General features: G+C 33.6%; 1 protein-coding gene across 1 annotated transcript in view; it reads right to left on the bottom strand.

The window, feature by feature from the left end:
• LOC126968379 (inactivation-no-after-potential D protein) overlaps positions 1-20,406 on the bottom strand; it is a 129,409-nt gene that overhangs the window by 95,188 nt on the left and 13,815 nt on the right. The window contains exons 3-7 of the mRNA XM_050813374.1: positions 15,603-15,716; positions 13,907-14,032; positions 12,195-12,311; positions 11,041-11,214; positions 9,958-10,048 (exon numbers count right to left, since the gene is read on the bottom strand). Coding sequence (XP_050669331.1) covers positions 9,958-10,048; positions 11,041-11,214; positions 12,195-12,311; positions 13,907-14,032; positions 15,603-15,716 — 622 coding nt within the window. The remainder of the gene's footprint in view (positions 1-9,957; positions 10,049-11,040; positions 11,215-12,194; positions 12,312-13,906; positions 14,033-15,602; positions 15,717-20,406) is intronic.

Here is a 20,406-nt window from a genome sequence, read left to right on the forward strand (position 1 = left end):
AAATAAAGAAAATCAAAATATGTCCTATTTAATAAAATGAATAAAAAAAAATCTTTTAAAACTCGCATTCGAATTCAATCTTTATAGTTTCTGATCTGTTTCTACTATTTTTAGAGGGTCACTTTTAAGACCTATAACAACAGGAACCGTGTTGTCAACGGCTGCTGGCAAAAGGTCGAAATGATCAATGGTCAGGGCCTACTGAAAATCAGTGTTAGAAATCAATTCCAAAAATGCTGAGTGGGTGTCCTTTTCATGGACGTCGTAATAAAATCAATCAAATTAAAAATTTGTTTATTTAAGTTTCTTGTTGTCATGAATAAATGCATACTTTACTTTGCTTTTAAAATGAAAACAGAATCGAGTACACGTTGGCATCTGAATGAAATGTGCTTAGATTTCGACAAGGTCGTGGGCGCCGCTCGTTACGAAATAATAGCTAATAACACATTGAAATAGGTTGAAATACATCAAGAATCCTATACTTAGTCAAATCGATCTGCGCTTCTATTTCCACTCTCGAAGGTTATTTACAATAAACAACAAAACAGGTGTTCGCGAACCAGATTATATAATCAACTACGGATTCTATTTTTACCGGCCTGTATCTAAATTAATTCAACTGAAACAGAGAGTTTTTCCAACATTTTAGCGTAAAATACTTTCCGGTGAAAGTAATAAAGATGTAATCATATTTTTTTAAATGTAAAGGACAAGATGGAAAACTATAATTGTTTGAATATTTAAAACAAGGCTTAGAAAACAATGAACAATCTACGAAGAGTACGTAAAATAAAAATAGTACTTAAAAGTTTTAAAACATTGTTTATCCCTTTGATAATGACAATGTTGTGATTACTGCTACGGTGCTGTTTGTAGGCACGTAAGGATTTGTATATCAATTTACGGAAGCGCGATATAACATTTTGTAATTCATGATATTAATATTATTATAAGTGAATTTATTGCAATAGTTTTACAAGCTTATGTCTGTGCTATGTCACTATGGCTTAAGGGAACTGCACTTGATCTTCTGATTTCATATCTAAACAATAGAATTCAGAAGGTCGAAGTGAATAGCAGGAGATCTCCTGGGAGGAGTCCCAGTATGGGGGTACCACAAGGGTCTATTCTCGGACCGTTCCTTATAGAGAAAAAACATAAGGTAGTATTGTTTGCGGACGACACTTCACTGATTTTCAAAGTGAAAAGAAACCAAGCTATGTATGACGAAGTGAACAATATTCTATCTGACATCGTGTACTGGTTTAGCGCTAATAACCTATTTTTAAATTGCAAGAAAACGAAATATATAAAATTTACCGTACCAAATGTCAAAAATATTGATGCAAGTATTTGTTAGACGAAGAGGTGATAAAACCGGTGGAATCTGCTCAATTTCTTGGCATTACTCTGGATACCAAATTACAATGGGGCCCCCATATTGAAAGATTGACGAACAGACTTAGTTAGAACGCGGTTAAAAAGATTAGACAATTAACTGACATAGATACGGCGCGACTTGTATACTTTAGTTACTTCCATAGTATTATGTCCCATGGTATATTGCTGTGGGGCAGCGCTACCGATATTAATACAATATTTGTGCTGCAGAAGAGGGCTATTCGCGCTATTTATAACCTAGGCCCTAAGGAATCATTGAGAGCAAAATTCTAAGAAATTAAAATCTTGACTGTTGCTTCTCAATATATTCTTGATAATGTATGTTCATAGGCACATAAGTGAATTTGCGCGAAACTGTCATATTCATAATATTAACACCAGGAACAGACCGCCGCAGAATGGAGCAACCGCCCTCATGCTATTAAATAATATGTTTAATTGTACAATGTTACTTTGTAAATGTTACTTTAATTGTAAAACATATTTTTGATGAAAAAAATAGCCCGCTGAGTTTGTTGCGCCCATTCTTTTCAGGCCTGATGCATTTATTTTGGAATGGCTTGTGGTTTTTTGACTTTCAATAAGTGATGTCACATCCAATTGTTAATAAAAATATTTGAATTTGAATATTTGAAATTTTTTTATTTATATATAATAAATATCACGCTTATATTTAATTTAAATATTGCGTTACATACGACTATACAAGTGGTATAGTGGGTATGGAATCACTTTGTGACCACCAAAAATGGCTGTTAATATACAATATGACTGGTAAGACTAATGAGATCTTAGAACGTAACATTTGTTGATCATAATATGTGATTAAAAGATAAATAACATAGAAAATAAATATTAATTGACTACCTAGTTAACCAGCAGTTAAGGCTGGGGACCGAGCCAATGGCCTTGAGGAATTGAGCGGAGCTAGGTTACCTGTCTCACACAAGATCGCCATAGTTTTAATTCAAAATAAGAAGCATTTTTAATTTATTACAAAGATAAAACGATTTTCTTTACAAAAATAACAAAAATATGTCATGTTAAATAGTATTGGTAAACAGTTAATAAGTTTTCATACATTTTTTTATCTAGTTTGAATGATAAACATGGCTCCAACTGTAGAAGTTAGAAGGACTTTATTTTGTTTTACATTTTCATAAAATAAAATAAAACTTAATCAAGTGTGTGGGGTTGAACCTACTCTTCCACCCGAACGCAATTGCATCCAATATGCGAACTATAGGCGCCGCCCGACCGTCACGCGAAATGCAACACACAGACGAAAAAGTTTGAGACGATGTAATAAAAGTTTCACTTCAAGAATGAATTATCTTCTCATACTATATAGACATATTTTTTTTTCTTCTTCTTCTGTTCAAAAATAAAGTACCGAGAATCGTGTACATGTACCATAGGATACTGTAGATTTAATTATTCTACAAATATAGGCTAGTATATAAATAAGAAAATAATAAGGTTTTAAAAATATATTATAAATAAAAAAGTAGACAGTCAATTATTGTATATATTTTTTTAAAGTAATAAAAAATCATTCATATTTAAATATATAAGTGAAAAGATACATTTTTTTTAATTAATACATTATATACCCAATTATTATACACATTACATAATAATTATTACATACGTGATGCGAAAATTTTAGATCCTTTTTTTCAAAGTTAGTTAGTGGATACTGTCATAGAGACGAATGTTTATATACCAGATTTATAAATTACACAAAATAATATTCTAACCATTGTTTATGTTCTTCATCTTATTCTTGTACAATATTTTGTCAAGTGATACATTACATTCTAACTCCTATTTTTTTTTTTATTATTATAAATGTCTATAATGTGAAAAAAAGTTTCACTTTTACCAGGGTTTCATAAAACCACACAATCCCTTTTTTAGATACTGACTGTGTAGCTAAACTAGCGATGAATAGATAGTGCTAGGTTCTGTTCTATATTTAATTTATGTAAATTAATTATTTGAAAGCCCGGCAACAGCTCGTGCAACTTTCTATCTGACAAGGGTCCTTACACTTTTTTCGAATCGACTCTAACTTTCCCAGCATGTATCACGAAATTTTTGAAACGAAACGAAGTAACGTTTGTGTGGTAACTTTCTTAATTATACCACAGGTTTGGAATGGAGCGACCTAAGTCTATTAAATTATAAATTTTATTGTTACGATATTACATTGTAACCATATTTTTATGAAAAATATTGAAGCCCGCTGAGTATCTTGCGCCCGTTTAATTTAATTAGTCTTGAATTTTTTCACAATATTTTTAGGTATTCCTAACACCGACATGATCATACAAAAACGTACATTTAAGCTTGATATTCTCCGTACAGTTTGTATTTTTTTACTTTTAAAATTAAACAACGCCCAGAGCATACAGAGAACTGTTGTCACAAACACATCTGTATTTCACAGAGCCTTTTGTATTCCAGCGACGGAACGACAAAGCTTTGTGAGTATAAGCGAGAAAAATTGTGGGTTTTTACAAAAAAATGTTTACTTTACGTAAGTTGTTTTCAGTTACGTTTTCCAATTGAAATGCCACAATACTATTTGTGTTATTTTTTTTTGCATAAGAGTAAACGGTATTCTACGGCTTCCCAGGGACACCAACGGGTGTCCGTAAGCTACCAAACTAGACACCATACAGACACCAGCGTCATGGCACGTCCGAGCTGGTCGCGGCACCAAATTGTTTTTGCAACCAAACGGACACCAGCCGGGCTAGGATGCGCACCACGAGTAAATTATCTATACGCATTTCCACGTCTTTTCTCGACATGTCTACTGAAGCTAACATGGTTGCTTATTTACATCGTCTCGTTACGTCAAAAGTTATCTTGACATAACTGTGGTGTTTTTTTCTACGAACCCTAACATGACGACGTTATTTTTTCAAATTACGACTTTTTTTATGGAATAGTAGGACAAACGAGCGTACGGGTCACCTGTTGTTAAGTGATCACCGCCGCCTACAATCTCTTGAAACACCAGAGGAATCACAGGAGCTTTGCTGGCCTTTAAGGAAGGTGTACGCGCTTTTATTGAAGGTACCCATGTCGTATCGTCCCGGAAACACCGCACAAGGAAGCTCATTCCACAGCTTTGTAGTACGTGGAAGAAAGCTCCTTGAAAACCGCACTGTGGAAGACCGCCACACATCCAGATGGTGAGGATGATATCCTAACTTGTGGCGTGTCGTGCGAAGGTGGAATTCGGCGGCAGGAATCAGGTTAAACAGCTCTTCTGAACATTCCCCGCGATAGATGCGGTAGAAGACACACAATGAAGCGACGTCTCTACGCAACGCCAAGTGATCCAGCCGTTCACAGAGCACTGGGTCCCCGACTATTAAAGTAGAGTGATTTGTCGTCCTACAATCTTGTGGACGAGATCATTTATCGAGGATATTTTCATGTAGGTAAGTTTCTCTCTATATAACTGTGTACATTATGCTAGTAGCGGCCAGTTAAATAACGCCCTAAGGGATAAATAATAATAAGTAAGGACATACCGGCAGGTGCCACACCTGAAAAGTTAAATCCATGGACAAATGCATTGACAGCCTTTGAAGTAAGATGATTCTCGAAGCTTCGAAGTCTCTGAGTTGAATTGATTCAGGACATATGAATGTGCGAGACAATAATTTTCTTGCAAAACTTGCGATTAAGAAATGCCAGATGTTCCAATTTCGAATTTTGACGGTTCAACAATTCTTCCGAAATCTGCCGGTGATATATATAATATCCGAAAGAAGATGTAGAGACACCCCCGCACCTCTACGCAACACTAGAGTCAGTTGACTTGGTCGTTGATGATGGCACGTTATTGTAAGCCATCAAAATATGTTCTAAATTTCTTTTAATAATCTCCCGGAGAATAAGCGATCTAACTAACTAACAAACTAGCCCATTTAACAAATTAGTCTAGTGATTATATGTCCGATGCCCTTAGATATTTTCATAATACCTTGGGCACGACTTACCATGAACAAATGGAATAGCCTAAAAGTGGGGTGGGGTTATCAAGGAATTTTCTTGCTCGTACGACTAAAATATTGAATAAACTTTATACGAGGTATTTCCAGGTATTTATCGTTTTAACTCATTGACGTACTATAAGGATCTAGACTTCAATTCGTCTATTAAAAAGTCATCAAAAATGTCCGAGCGTCGTAGTATATACGTATACATTAACATAAACAGATAACATTCAAACATTCATTCGAATTAACACCTTATAGTGGTGCAATAATGCTCTAAGTTGTATACGCTAATAAGAAGCTCATTGATTATGGTGCGAACACTCGCACATTTCGTCGGCGATGTAATTTAAATGATTTAATTTAAATTTAGCAAAATGATTAACGATTGAAACACGACACTCCATCCTTTTTGAGATTAGATATGCTGTTATTTTGACATTTTTTACTAACCACTATATCATTGCGTGGCGTTGAATTCAAAGCGCGGTCGAAACACAACTGCCCAAAAGACGCGATACGCAGTTTTAGATCAGACAATTTTTGAACGTTGTTGTGAGTCTTGTTGCGATTTATTTATTTAATTCAGAGACAATTCCATATATATTGGTAACAATATTTATTATGAACTACGTTAGTATTATTAGTGAAATATATTTATAAACCTAGAGCTAACTGTATCCAGTGTTTCTGGAAGGAACAGTCAGCTCTGGCAGCAATCATCTTTAGGATGCTGTTACTGCTTACACGAAGACGCTGCAACATGGAGACCGCTTTTTTGCGCATTATGGCATGGAAACCGTCCACACATGCCTCAGCAAACATTCCAGAAGCGCTACAACGCCACGGCAGCCCTAACAGCCTCCTACATGCATTATTATATGTGACACGTAGAACGCTATAAGCCCCGCGCGAATATGACACCCACAAGCCGCTCGAGTAAAAACACTGGCAGAATGCTTTGAATTATTTAACTCGAGTAAAAATAAAGTTTTCTAACACATAATTCGAACAACGAAAACAAACAACAGAGTTGTAAAATGACATGTCGACAAACTTCATTATTGTCTACTAAAAACTTTATAACGTGAAATATAACTCTTTCATCGTTAAAAACTTCCAATGTCCGATTTACGAGCGTGTTACGTTTAACGTTACGACCCCAGTTAGTTACAGTAAGGTGGATGTGGATTATTGGTTTAGTGAAATGGGAACTTATTTTTTAAACTCTACCTATATTTTATTAACTTGACCTCTACGTGTGTGGTCGGAATCTTTTAACTTAATTTACATTCACTTGAAGACGTCTGATATACTTGAATTAAAGCTCTAAAGGTTGCTGCATCCAATATACGATAATATATATTTATACAGTTTATTTAAAGAATAAACTGTATAAATATAATAAGCATATATCTTTTTATGGAATAATTTATATTATTTAAACACGATTCATATATTTGATGCAGCACCTAACAAGTAAATTTGTTATATATTTTACAGCCATTGTAAATAACTCAATATGATTGATAAGAGTGCTCGTTGAGTTTCTTGTATGTTCTTCTCACGAGCTCAACTTAAAGTGACGATTCAAAAGAACTTTATGCCTAATTGAAAATAGTTTATTTATTTCAACAAGGAACAATGACAATATTTAAATTATTTCGACTTTACATAGTAACCACGTCACTTAGTACATTATTTTAGACATCAACAAACGTGTGATGTTTTGATGTGAGAATAGACGGAGCCTTTTAATTCAAAGCTGGTTTGCACAACTAAAAAGCACACTTTAATAGCAAACGGAACAAAAAACAAAGTTATTTTTTCGTTTGACTTCCTTTTGTACTGAGGATCAATATTTTTGTATATCATTGTACATAACGTTTTATAATTAACTCAGTATTTTGGTTAAAAGTTACATTTTAATTATTATTTTAGTTAACCCGACGCGGACGTTTCAATACCTTTCCAGATCTCGTTTTCAGGGGGACACGGACGTAAAAAATGTAACTTTTACGCAAAAATCTAATGTACACGGTTACAATTACACATGTTTTAATCCTTTTAAAGTGTTTTATTTAAATTTGTAACACTCGCGTTTATCAAAGAAAATACTATCTTATCAGCAATTATAAAGTTTTCAAATCTGTATGGTAATAAATTCAGATTAGTGCGTTCAAACTAAAAACAAAACCCATATATTCAGCCTATCTCTTACTTGAGATAAAAATCGTAACTATCGTTGACTTTTCTGTCATAATTGTCTTGTCTTAATAAACATTTCGTGGGTAACTAACTTTATCCGTACACGCTGTCTGTCAATGGGACGACGTATAGCTTATCTGCGATGGAAATTGCATTTCACGCATCCCAATATAAGGCGATAAGAATGACTTATCGGGTAGATTGGTACAACTTCAGATTATTGACAGCTAATTACTGACAGTTGAAGGAAGTAATTTATCTCTATTTGTAGATTGTATATTGGGAGCGGCCGTTAGTTGCCCGTCTAACAAAAGAAATACAAACGATAAGCAACGCAGAGTACAATATTATTAATGTATGTTAATTGGAATATTAATTAATAAACACTTATTTTATATTTATACAGTGGGGCAGTTAACCTTAATATAAATTAAATTCATTTTTAGGTAAGGTAATGTCAATAATCTATCGTTCACGTAATCTTATAGATTTACGTCTGCGTTAAAATCAATACGCCTGAAGAAAATTCAATTTGTATATTTAAAGTAGGGAAAACAATTAACCAAGTATATTTAAATAAATATTTAAAAACCTTAACACTTCCATTTTTAAGTAAAAGGGGTTTTAGTGCTGTTTTAAGATGTATGTAGTATATATAGACCAGTGCCGAAGCCTTTGAAAATGATAAAAAGTGAAACAAACTAATAGTAGGATGAAACCCATTGGAAAACGACGAGAATATAACAAAAATTAAGGGAAAAATAAATTACGGGCGATCTGAGGTCGGGAAGTGGAAAAGGGGGTGTTTAGGGTAAAAAACGGTTTATCTCGATTTCCGGCAAAACTACAAGTCCTATGGCATAAAGTTAATTGGCAAAGTTGTAGGTAATAAAGAGATCTACAACTTTTGTAATCACACTTTTTTCACATAACCTCAAAACTTAGGTGAAAAATTCAAAAAAACCAAGTTTTTAGTTTTTTATATCTTTTTCAAAAAAATTTTTTTCTTCTACAAAATTTGGTGAAAACTTACCTTATTATGTCCCAAATACACTGCAATTTATTTGATTTAAAATATTTATTTTTTCGCCTTATTTTAACTTAATATCAAAAAAGCACCCTAATTTTCAATTGAAAATTCTGACATCAAAGTATCAGCTTTTTTCAAAAAGTTTGGAGGCTTTTTGTTCGTTGAAATATCTACTTTCTGATGGTGTAACAAAAATATAAATTACAATTGTAAATGTTCGGAAAATTTAAGTCCAACAAAAGGCATTTCATAAAGAATTCATACCTGTTGTTTCGTAGCAGCAAAAATATGGATTACGATTAATCAAATCTATTTATAAATGTAAAAAGGATAATGATTCAGTGTTAATTTTTTTTTTTTAATTTTATTGATTTTCTAAGGAAGCGCACTGGTGTGGGACGCGAGTTGCGCCGACACTCAGGCTCCTTATCATCAGTCCTTGTTACGTCAGTTATTGCTGGGGCTGCTGCTTCAACTGCCGAAGACAGCAAACGTCGCAAATATGTTGGTTGGATAGGTCTCAGTGAGACATACATATTTGTACCGTTTGGTGTCGAGATACTTGGTCCGTGGGGCCCAGAGGCGCGGAGAATGTAGGTACAAAGTACTATCTTCGCGCCTCAATAAGGCTACTGGAAATCCAAGCGCTGTCAGCTTTTTCGGATCAGCCTAGCCATCCAACGCGGAAATGCTGCCAGTATCCTTGGTACGTAGTCATAGTATTGTAAATATAGTTAGAGGATTAGTTTTGTTTGAATAAATAACATTTAAGATAGGGTTTATTGCAGGAAAATATATTTTATTGATAAGTATAATATATAAGTAAATTGTAATTAAAATGTATTTGTTCCAGGAGAATTATATTTGTAGTGTACTGACATCTAGTCTTAACAGAGTATGTGTTAACTATCATTGTCACTGTCACGACATCGACAGTGACATCAACCGTGTGACGTTGAGTACTATATAAGGAATGCACAGTACAGCGGAAGGCATTGGCCTTAATTAAAACTGTCTAATCGGCTATTGGTTGCGTGCGGACGTGTCCGGGTGTATTGCCACATAGTAAAGATTAGTTGTTTCACTCGTGAGCAAACGAGGAATATTACAATATTTGTGAAATTTTTCGTGGATATTGCATGTATATATATATATTTTATTATAATTATTCAAATAATCTGTATATTCAACGATGCTAGATTATATCCTTGTGATCTAAAAGATACGCATAAAAATATACATGTATTATATAGAGACTGAAATTTACAAACGCGAATAATGTATCTTTCCACTTACTTGCCGTGTAGCCGAAGTCATCTTCTTGCTCTGGATCAGCCTCTTTCTCTTCTCTGCTACGCTTAATAGCTCCTGCTGAAGCACGATCGATCTAGAAGAATACAATTATTTAAAAAAAATCTGATAATATTACGATAAGTCTTAATAGTACAAGAAAGTATCACAATTTATACCTTCTTAAGCATTCATCAAACATAGAAGATAAATGGGTCTCTTTTCCACCTCAATACCATGTATAACAACAATTCTAAAAACCATCCAAAAGCAATAAACGTAAGGGACTGTAACATTTTATTTAATCTACTTGCTGACCCGGCAAACGTTGTTTTGCCATATAAATTATTTTTAGGGTTAGACCGTTTCTTGGACATTGCAACATTACTTTTTTAGAATTTTTCTAAAATAAACGTAAGTAACTCCTTATTACATCAGCTACCTGCCAATAAAAGTCTGCCATAAAACGGACGGATGGAACAAACAGACAGACAGACAAAAATTGTAAAAAAAATATTTTTGTGTATTTATTATTACATTCATATATAATTAATATAATTTAACAATAATATAATTTCAATATTATAAACAGACACTCCAGTTTTATTTATATGATAGTCAAATACGTGAATATATTTTCTTAAATTTTCTCAAAGGCTTAGAAAACTACAGAAGAACAGTCCACGGAACTCAATTCAAATATTACATTACTTTTTTAGCACAATAGAAAAGTCACGGAAGGTTCTATTTTTCCCGGCAAACGCTGTATTGCCAGATATTATTCTCTACCGAATATTATAGGTACACAAAAATATCATGACAATTAGGCAAGAAGTTTGGGAAGAAACGCTGGGACACGAGATTTTTTTTATAAAATATTTGATTATAATATAGAATACATCTGTTAGCAGACTATATGATGAGAAATAGGAAAAAAATATCCATATTCTTTAAAGGCCTTTGGTGGACGTTATTTTCATTACTCCGTCGCAGGAGAACATCGGCGAAGGTGATCACTTATTATCCGGTGATCCTGAAGATAATTCATCCTGCTTTCAAAACATTAAGTGAAATGTCTTCTACACAAACCTCAACTCCTTTATCAGAATAAGTTCTTCCTTGAAGTTCTCGATCGTCTTCTTCATCACTGCTCTCATCTGAAGAATAAACCGTCTTCGGTTTGTCTTCTACCTCTTTCTCTTCTGTATCCTTCTCTACTTTTGATTCAGATTCTTTTGCATCGATGTCTGATGTCACTGTTATCTGATAAGAAATTAAATTAATGTTACAATTTTTTAGTTCTTTTAGCTATATTTTATCTATAAATAAGAAAGTAAATACTGCGAGGTATTATTTACTTATTTTTTTAACTTACTCATTTATGCTACAGAGTACTTGATGTTTTAATATTTCAGATGCATCACTTTATATAGATTATAAAATATTATATATTAGATATTAAAATTACTTGTAAAACGATGAAGCAGTAAATGTTGATTTAAAATAATGGCAATGAGTTTCTTGCCACTATTTCTCATTAAAGTTGGTAAATGGTAAAAAGTATAACTTTTGATATTCATAAGTGAATGATGTGATTTATTTTTATTTGATAGATTCTAAATTGTTTTTGGGGTTAAAATTTAAATAAGTTTATAAGTGAACAGTTCTTTACCTCATCACCAATTCATTATAAAAATCATCTTGGCACCCTGGAAGTTCACGGTTTAATTTGCAAAGGAATTTTACCAAAGCAATTGGCTTAGCAAAGGAAAATCAACGTAATAGAATTCGTAAAAAACTACACCGTATATTTTAAAACATTAGTATCTTAATAACAAAAGATAAAGTTTTGAAATTATTATAGTTAATTAATATTATAGACGATACAAATGTAATATCCTACCCATTCCGCCTAGTAGCATTTTCTTTCAGGTTCATATATCTATCGATCGGATATCGCCAAACCAGTGACAATATTACTCAGCCTGTGACATTTTATGTTTCTACAATGTAAAAAGCGACTCACACAAACAATCACTAGAATACTAGCAATATAACTTAATCTAAGAGTGTTCAATTTTCAAATACCGATAAGTTGGCCAGATTAGAAACTTAGAGGACAACGTGCAAGATAATGTTCCTCTTCCAAAAACAACACATTTGCCGCTATTGACTGATCTGACGAAACTGCAGGGGATAAATAGTCTAGAAGACCTATAATATTTAGTCATCAATCAATTTACCTTGATATCATGTTTCTGAGTAGCTCCACCGAGCGAAGGCGCTGATGGGGCTGGCCTCTTCTTAATGGATGGTCTGGGTGTAGCGGCCGGTGGTGATGCATCTGATGAATCTGTATTCTACATAAACATACAAACAGCGTTAATGTTTGCCCATAATATCGGCAATACTAATGTATTGCCTCGTACTGCAAATTTGTTGAATCGGTTCCCGATACAGTATTTCTGAACCGATATGACAACAGAAACATATGGAATAATATACCTAACGGAATGACGGTTGCCTATAATTATATACTGTATACATTACATTGCTACGTACGATAGCAATGCTCAGAATATTGAGGAACTTGTGCAGCGTTAGTGTGTAGAACGGCAATATGAACAAATTAAGAATAAAATAGCCACATATTTTATTTTATAAAAAGCAGTTAAAATAAATATAAAATAAATTTTTTTAAATTATATACACTGTGTTAAAAAAACCCTGCACGATAATTGACTCGGATATGAAGTTGAATGCGGAGACACCACTAAAAATAAAATAAAAATCCAAAACCCCTGAGATTAAATGCTAGAGTAAAAAGAATATTTCATAATATTAAATGGTTTCCAAAATCTTGAGAACCTCTATCACTCAACTAAGGTCATCGACCTGGCTTCGATCTAATGGCGTATAGCTAACATCAGCTGCGCGGCAGCTCAAACGAATAAGGCGGGCGATATTTATTATTAATACAAAACTCATTTTTTCCGCTGCTTGCCTACCCTTTCGCTGGGTACATGAATGAAATGGGTGTGTAGGCGGGGATAAATTAAAATGGTCGCAAGCAGAGGTATCCAAACTTTTATAATTGGGTACGTTAATAATTATTTTTTTACTTTTTTTAAGGCGCTTATTTCCTGAAAATCAATATTTATTTGTTATCTCTACTTAATACCACTACTACTTAATCCTGTATATTGATATACATCATAATATTTACCTTGCATCATGCAATAGACTTATTATTATTATGCTAGCGTATAGACAAAACGTGTGAGAGAGAAGGATGTCCTTATCAGAGAAACAACAGAATAGAGAAGGTAAGCGAATCTATTGTGACCTGAGATTCTGACAGTAACCGATTTTGACTGACAAGTCGTAAACAGTCAGTCAGCTTTATCATTTTGAATATTAAACAACTAACTAACGCACACAACTTGCTGTAAGGCTGTCTATAGTGTGTCGGTGTATAGATATTTTCTAGTATATTCTTAATCTATGGTCCCACTAATACCGCCGTTCCAATCAATACTAAAGAAGACGTAAATACTAAGTAATAAAAGGCGTGACTGCCGAAGTAAGAATTGAAATTTAGTTTAGTTTAGGCATAAGTTTGAAATAGTATGGTGATTGGCGACGAAGTATAATCCAGCTAAGTTTCAAAGCGAACAATTGCTTAAAACGTAGTGGATCTCTACCAATGACTGCACGTTTCATACAATCCAGTAAATCGCTTTTTATAAAGTTTCGCTAGAGTGATCAATACTAAATCTCTATTTCTTCGCTAGTGGTAGACATAAGTCACTTTTAGAACGTTCTTATTTAGATTTATATAGATGTGACTGATATATATCAGTAAATAATATAATTTTATCACCTCGAAGGCTGGTCACGAATCTCCAAGACTGAAATGTCATCTAATTTATTCTAATTATCAATAAATAAATACCCAAGTGATCAGGCTCTGCACTGTCAACGTGACGGTGTTTCCAGAAGCCTTTATCAGCTGAACAGCTCGCTCGTGTTGAGCAGTCCTCACGCATGATCCATCCACCTCCAAGATTCTGTCTCCTGTCTTTAAAAAGAATTTCATTATACACCTTTTTTGGGAGTAAGCAAGGGGAAAAGCTGCTGGTACATCCAAATGATAAGAAACATGTGAAGCCTAATGTGATATGATACCGATTACATCACTCCACGTCTATCATTTTCGGAATTAAAATGAAATATCTCATATGTGCACCCATACCCTTTAAAACGGTATACAATGGCACAAATGCACAGTTTTTATCGCAGAAATGTCATGGCAGTTTTGCCCGAAATAGCAGATGGTTAAAAATGTAAAACTAAGTTTGACCTTGTTTCTCTAGTTCGTCAAATCATTGGTTCAGTTAGGGATATGAAGCAGATGAGAGCACCCACAAGAGTATTTAATGATATTGGTAAGCGTCCGCCTGAAAAGTGACCACCTAAATGATATATCTCATCATTGGATTACTCGTATTCTAAAATTTTATTCAAATTGAAATATTTTAGTTTAGGATTAAAAATCACTTATTGAACGTCATTTACTAACATCCTTTCGTATATTTATCCCTTAGACCTGATAAGACCGGGTGTAACAAACTCAGCGGGCTTCTTCTTTTTTTTTTATAGAAGTTTGTCACAATATACTTTCGCACAATAAAAATTAGTTTTCAATAGGCCGCGCACTATCGGTCAAGCTATTAAATAATACATTTTGAGTTTCTTGGCGGCGATCTTTTGAGGTCAGAGGCGTAATTTTTCGAATGGTTGGTAGTTTTTGACTTTCAATAAGTGATTCCATATCCTATTTAGAATAAAAATAGTTGGATTTGAATGCAGTGCCGCTCAGTAATAATAAAAAACTGAAAATTCTGAGTGATGTCGCAATTTCTCTAGTCACCTTAAGACATACAATGTTAAATTCCTTTAACTAAGCTAGTCATTGCACTAGCTACGGCGCCCTTCAAACAGATACACAAAAAGAGTTCGCAACACTACTGCTTAACAACTGAAAAAAGCGATGAATAGGGCGTATCAATTAGCATCAGCTGAATATCCTGCTCGTCTCGTCCCTTTTTGTAAAAAAAAGGCACATTATAAGTCTACGGTCTCAACTCTCGTGTGCTTGCAATAATATAATAATAATAAATCATTAAATATATTACTCTTAGCATCTACATAAAATTAATTTAATAACAACCCCACGAACGAGTAAAAAATAAGGAGTCAACAGTGAGGCACCAAAACAAGCCGGAAAACGTGTAAATACATAGCCCAACGCATACACTTACACTAAAACAAGCCGATCGGCCAGATCAGTTTGCATCACAATAAAATATTTTTAAAATGCCGTCGTGCGTTGTGAAAAAGTGTAAAAACAATACTATAAAAGTATTTGTGGATATATGATTATTTAAGGCAGAAAAATTTTTGTAACTGGTATACCCCGTCCTCACACACACTAGCATAAAGGTGCTTTACTTGCTAATATCACGGCGCGGAGTCCTTCTTTTTTAATTAGTCCGTGAACTACCCTATTAACTAAAACACATAGTATCATATAATTTTTATACGCTAACATAACTTAAACTCTCGTGTCTGCTTATTATACTACTCACATGTAAATCCCCACATCTTCCCGCAGGACTGTCGGCGACTACGTTTTTAATGAATATGCCAAATATTCCTTTATCGTTGCCATTCGCGTCTTCTCTGCCAGATATTATGTCCACCTAGAAAATATTACTGCCAGATATTATGTTAACTTTATCGTGAGTTTTTTTTTAATTTGATCTTCTACAGGTCAAATCTATAGGCAAGTACTAATTGATAGTTTTTAATAATTCATTGATTATTCTTAGATTAAATAATAGGACGAGGATAAAGCTAGGTTTGTTTTAGGGAAGCATTACGAAGATGCTTTAGAAAAGTTGACTAGTTCATTATGTTTTTGCGAACTATCCCCTGTTATTAGTATTTAAGTATTAATTTTTTCTTTGAAAATTTTGTAGCTCAAAAATACCTCCAATATTTCTTTGCTCGCAGTTCTCACAATAGGGTGTGAGTGAGAATGAATGATAAACGACACTTTTTACCAGTGAGAGGCTCCTTTGTACAGGATGCCTTTTCTTGCCGTAAAACAGTAATGTGTAAGCATTATTGTGTTTCGGTCTACAGGGCAACGTAGCTAGTAAAATTACTGGGCAAATAAGATTTTTTTTTCTTCTTAAAATAATACAAGGTCCTGTAAAACTGTTTACACAGTTTATCTACAGGATCGAGCGAGTCTCATAAAATAAATCCTAATACGTATTTTACAAATGTTACTGCAACAATAAATAACAATTTAATAGCTTTTTTTAATTTATTTTTATTTGGTTCCCGTCGGATGTCCTCTGGCAAACTATTATTAAACTAAAACTTAACATCTTATGTTTCAAGGTAACGAGTGCAATTGTAGAGCCGCTCAGAATTCTTGGGTTTACTGCATTGTTATGAATGAGGAGGGCATATTAATTACCATCAGCTGAACGTCCTGAATGTCTCGTCGCTTACTGTCATTTAAAAAAAAAAAATCAAGATAGCTTTCTCTGCTCATAAAGCTTCTAGAATTCCGCTGCCGAATGATTATATCGTTTCTTGTTCTTCGAAATAATTGATTGATACTTTGAGTCAATAAGACTTAGCGTAAGATGGTAACAACCACCTCATAGCAATATTTACGATCACGTCAATATAACGTCAAATGAATATAATTCTCACATCGTTATCCAACATTATTTACGACTCAGTTTATGTTCAGAAAAACAAACTTCGTTTGTATGTGGGAGGATTTACTGGCGCGTAGTTATGAGGTATTAACCGCAGGCTGATATTATATTAAAGCGAAGGTTAATCAGCCCGAATTGGGTCGCCATATCCCATTATATTACTGGAGTACTTCCGGGCATTGCTCAGTATAATTCTGGGAGATTGAACATAATGTATTCGAAGAACCTACATTCACATTACTCGATTTTTTTATGTCAGTAAGAGAAGAGATAAGACATACAATGGTAAGTGATACGACCTACCTGAAAAAGATCCTGCTAAGCAGGACGCATGAAGAGCCAATTTCTGGGAGATAAACGCAAAATTTATCTTAAATAAAATTCAAGTAAGTAATGCAAAACCAAATAATTATAACACTTTTTCATTATCCGTTTCTAACAATAGTGAAAATTGTAATTAAACAAAATTTATACATACAGTACAATATACAACTATACAAATACACAACCTGTACTGTAATTAGAAAAATTATAAATAAACAATTACACTCAGGAATAAAATTTACAAAACAGAAACAAATCGAAAATAGACGCAATACTGACCACATTATACTAAAAAAATACAGGTTGCACTCCAGGAGTAAAACCTTGAACATTAACGTTGTGGTTTTTGAAGATTTTGGAATGGTTAGGGAATAATTTCGCAATGAATTGCTTTATTTATCAGTACAAAAGTACTAGCATTTATGTGGTTAAATACAATATTTATTTATTGCGCTACCGTACACAAAAATGACAATTCATCTATATATATAAAAGAAAGTCGTGTTAGTTACACTATTTATAACTCAAGAACGGCTTTACCGATATAGCTGAAAATTGGTGAGGAGGTAGCTTAGAGCCAGGAAAAGGACATAGGACATAAGTCATAAAATATCAAAAAAATTACGACAAAATATTATTATAAAAAAAATTATTTTCTGATACATTTTGTATGGATTGACATTTTGATGACATCTCGAGAATAGAAAGAATTCAATAAAGATTTTGTTAGTTTCACGCTACATGAGTTATAAAATACAACTGACAGTGCACGTCATGTTATTCAAGCTGACCGGTTGGTGTGTTTGTTTCGAGTTTCTATTAGCTTATTGTGCAGATATTATCACTAACAATGTCACGACCAAGACGATCAAATTATTCCCGACAAAGACCTAATGCAACTAGGATTCGAAATATTGCGAATGAAAGGACTGAAGAAGAACAAGAAATTGTAGGTGAAAAGAACCGCGTTAGTATGGATCGTCTTCGTACTATGAATCACAAGAGCAAAGCGTAGCAGCCCGTAAAACGGATCGGCTGGCAATACGAAATCGTCCAGTAATACCTCAGAGATCAACAACTTATAGATAATTTTCGACGCACAAGAAGAAGTTTATGAAGTACTGATTTGAATCGAGCAGCGTTTCGATACGATTGCAGTACTTATACTGTACTGTAGTACTGCTTGCAGACTAGCTTTCGCATTGGGCCGATGGACGTTGTTTGCGAGTATTCTGCGGAGAAACGCAAGAATTGTGCTGCCATGTTCTAGAAAACACTCAAAAATACAATGTTTGTTTCCAAATGACATCATTTGGGGCAGACAACTAAGAACGAGGATTTAATCCGACATTCAAGGTATTTATTTATTTACATACTTACACACAATACAGTAAAAGAATAACATACGTACTATACTTATTCCTATGTATTGTGTATGGTAATTCTAAAAAAAGTGTTTATAAATCAGTAATACGGGGTTTGCTTTTGTTATTGTAGATATAAGGACAGATTGACCATCGTATTGGATTTTCTGCAACCTCTCGAAGATGCACAGCTTAAATTTTTACAATTATACTTCATGGGCAACATGGACAAATAACTTGATCGATGTCAAGAGATCAATGCAGCAATGATAATAGCAATTCTTCAGATCTGCAGCAACTACTTAATGAACATTTTGCATGACGAGTTAGCCCGCATATCTTTAATTTTCGATCCGTCTCGCATTCGCCCTGACCATTCAAATATTAAGGCCAATCCTTGAAAGTTTGTGGTATGAATCAAGACAATCCATTTCCGAAGTTCAATCTATATATATATATATATATATATATATATAATAGATTTCCACGTATAAAGTCACTCATCACGATATCTCTGGAACCACTAGAGCTAAAGACTTGAAATTTGGTAGGAATATTCTTTTCACCGAGTAGAAGTCAGCTAAGAACGGATTTTCCAAAATTCCATCCGCACGAGTTTTTATTTATCATGAACAGAACAACGTCTGTCGGGTCAGCTAGTATTACATAAAAAAGGAGTTGGGGATTTCTGGGCCACAATGTAATGAGTTGAGATATCGTTTAAAAAATTGTCATATTTTTCTATTTCACAATATACAAAATTAGCCTAATTCACAATCTTAATATTCACGATTAAAATGGGATATCGATTACTATAATCGATTAATGTGAATGATATTTAGAATTCAACCCAAAACCACTCGCACCAGATGTTTGATTCAATAAAAGTACCTTAGTAAAAAATACATAATAATTAACATAACATAATGTCTTTTATTAAAAAAAATAAATATCAACTTAATATAAAGAAATCGATCGAAGAAAAAGTCGATTCTGAATCTCGTTTTGTATTTTTATCTGTGCTGACAGTGACAGCCACAGAATTGTCTAGAACGTCAAATGTCAATCACTCGTTTCATAACTAGGCGATTTGTCATTTGAGTGTTTCCCGCTGTTTTATTGATATTTTCCTTCTTTCTATTTGACTTCTGATATTGCTAAACTTGTACAATCATTATCATACAACAAAATAACAATCGCATTTCAAAAATCAGCTGTATTAATATAGGTTGCTGCCCATATATTGCATAACCTCAATTTTACAAAACCTCCTATAACTCAGCTTTCAGATTGCCAAAATTCATAAAATTTTCAGTGATGTTTTTTTAATTCATAAGCTATTTATTGACACTAATTTCATCCTTTTACATCTTGGCCCAATAATGTATGAAAGGGTATCCGTCTCCAGTTCAAAAACCTAGGATAAATTAATTCATTATGGACAGAAAACTATTACTTATGAAGGTGCTAAATTGCACAATGGACAATCTTAATCTAATGCATGCAGTATAACAGATAGCATGTCTTTCCTTGTTTAGTGCTTCCAGTTATATACACATCAACAGGACGATTTAAAAATACACAAATAAAATTTGAAAACAAATTTTATGAACGATGCGGGGCTCGAACCCCACGAACTCTGGCGTTCCGTGCCAATGCTCTCCCAACTGAGCTAACGGTTCGAGTGACGTATCATCATAAAATCTTATATGCTTTGTTCAACTCTAAGGATGTGGCTTCATCTACAGTATCTACTTTACAGTTGATAACCTGCTCAACCCCAATATTTGCTTCATAGGAAATTGACTTGAGATCGATTTAAAAATTCTTTGTTATAATATTATGTTCTCATGTAAGCGACAGTTTATAGACTTCTAATGAAAAAAATCGCGATTATCTGCAGTGACAAGCAAATTGCTATGTATCTATTTGAAACTTTTAAGGTCGGATTTTATTTGTCTAAA

The sequence above is a fragment of the Leptidea sinapis genome, chromosome 15 (assembly GCF_905404315.1).
Source record: "Leptidea sinapis chromosome 15, ilLepSina1.1, whole genome shotgun sequence".
Classification (NCBI taxonomy): domain Eukaryota; kingdom Metazoa; phylum Arthropoda; class Insecta; order Lepidoptera; family Pieridae; genus Leptidea; species Leptidea sinapis.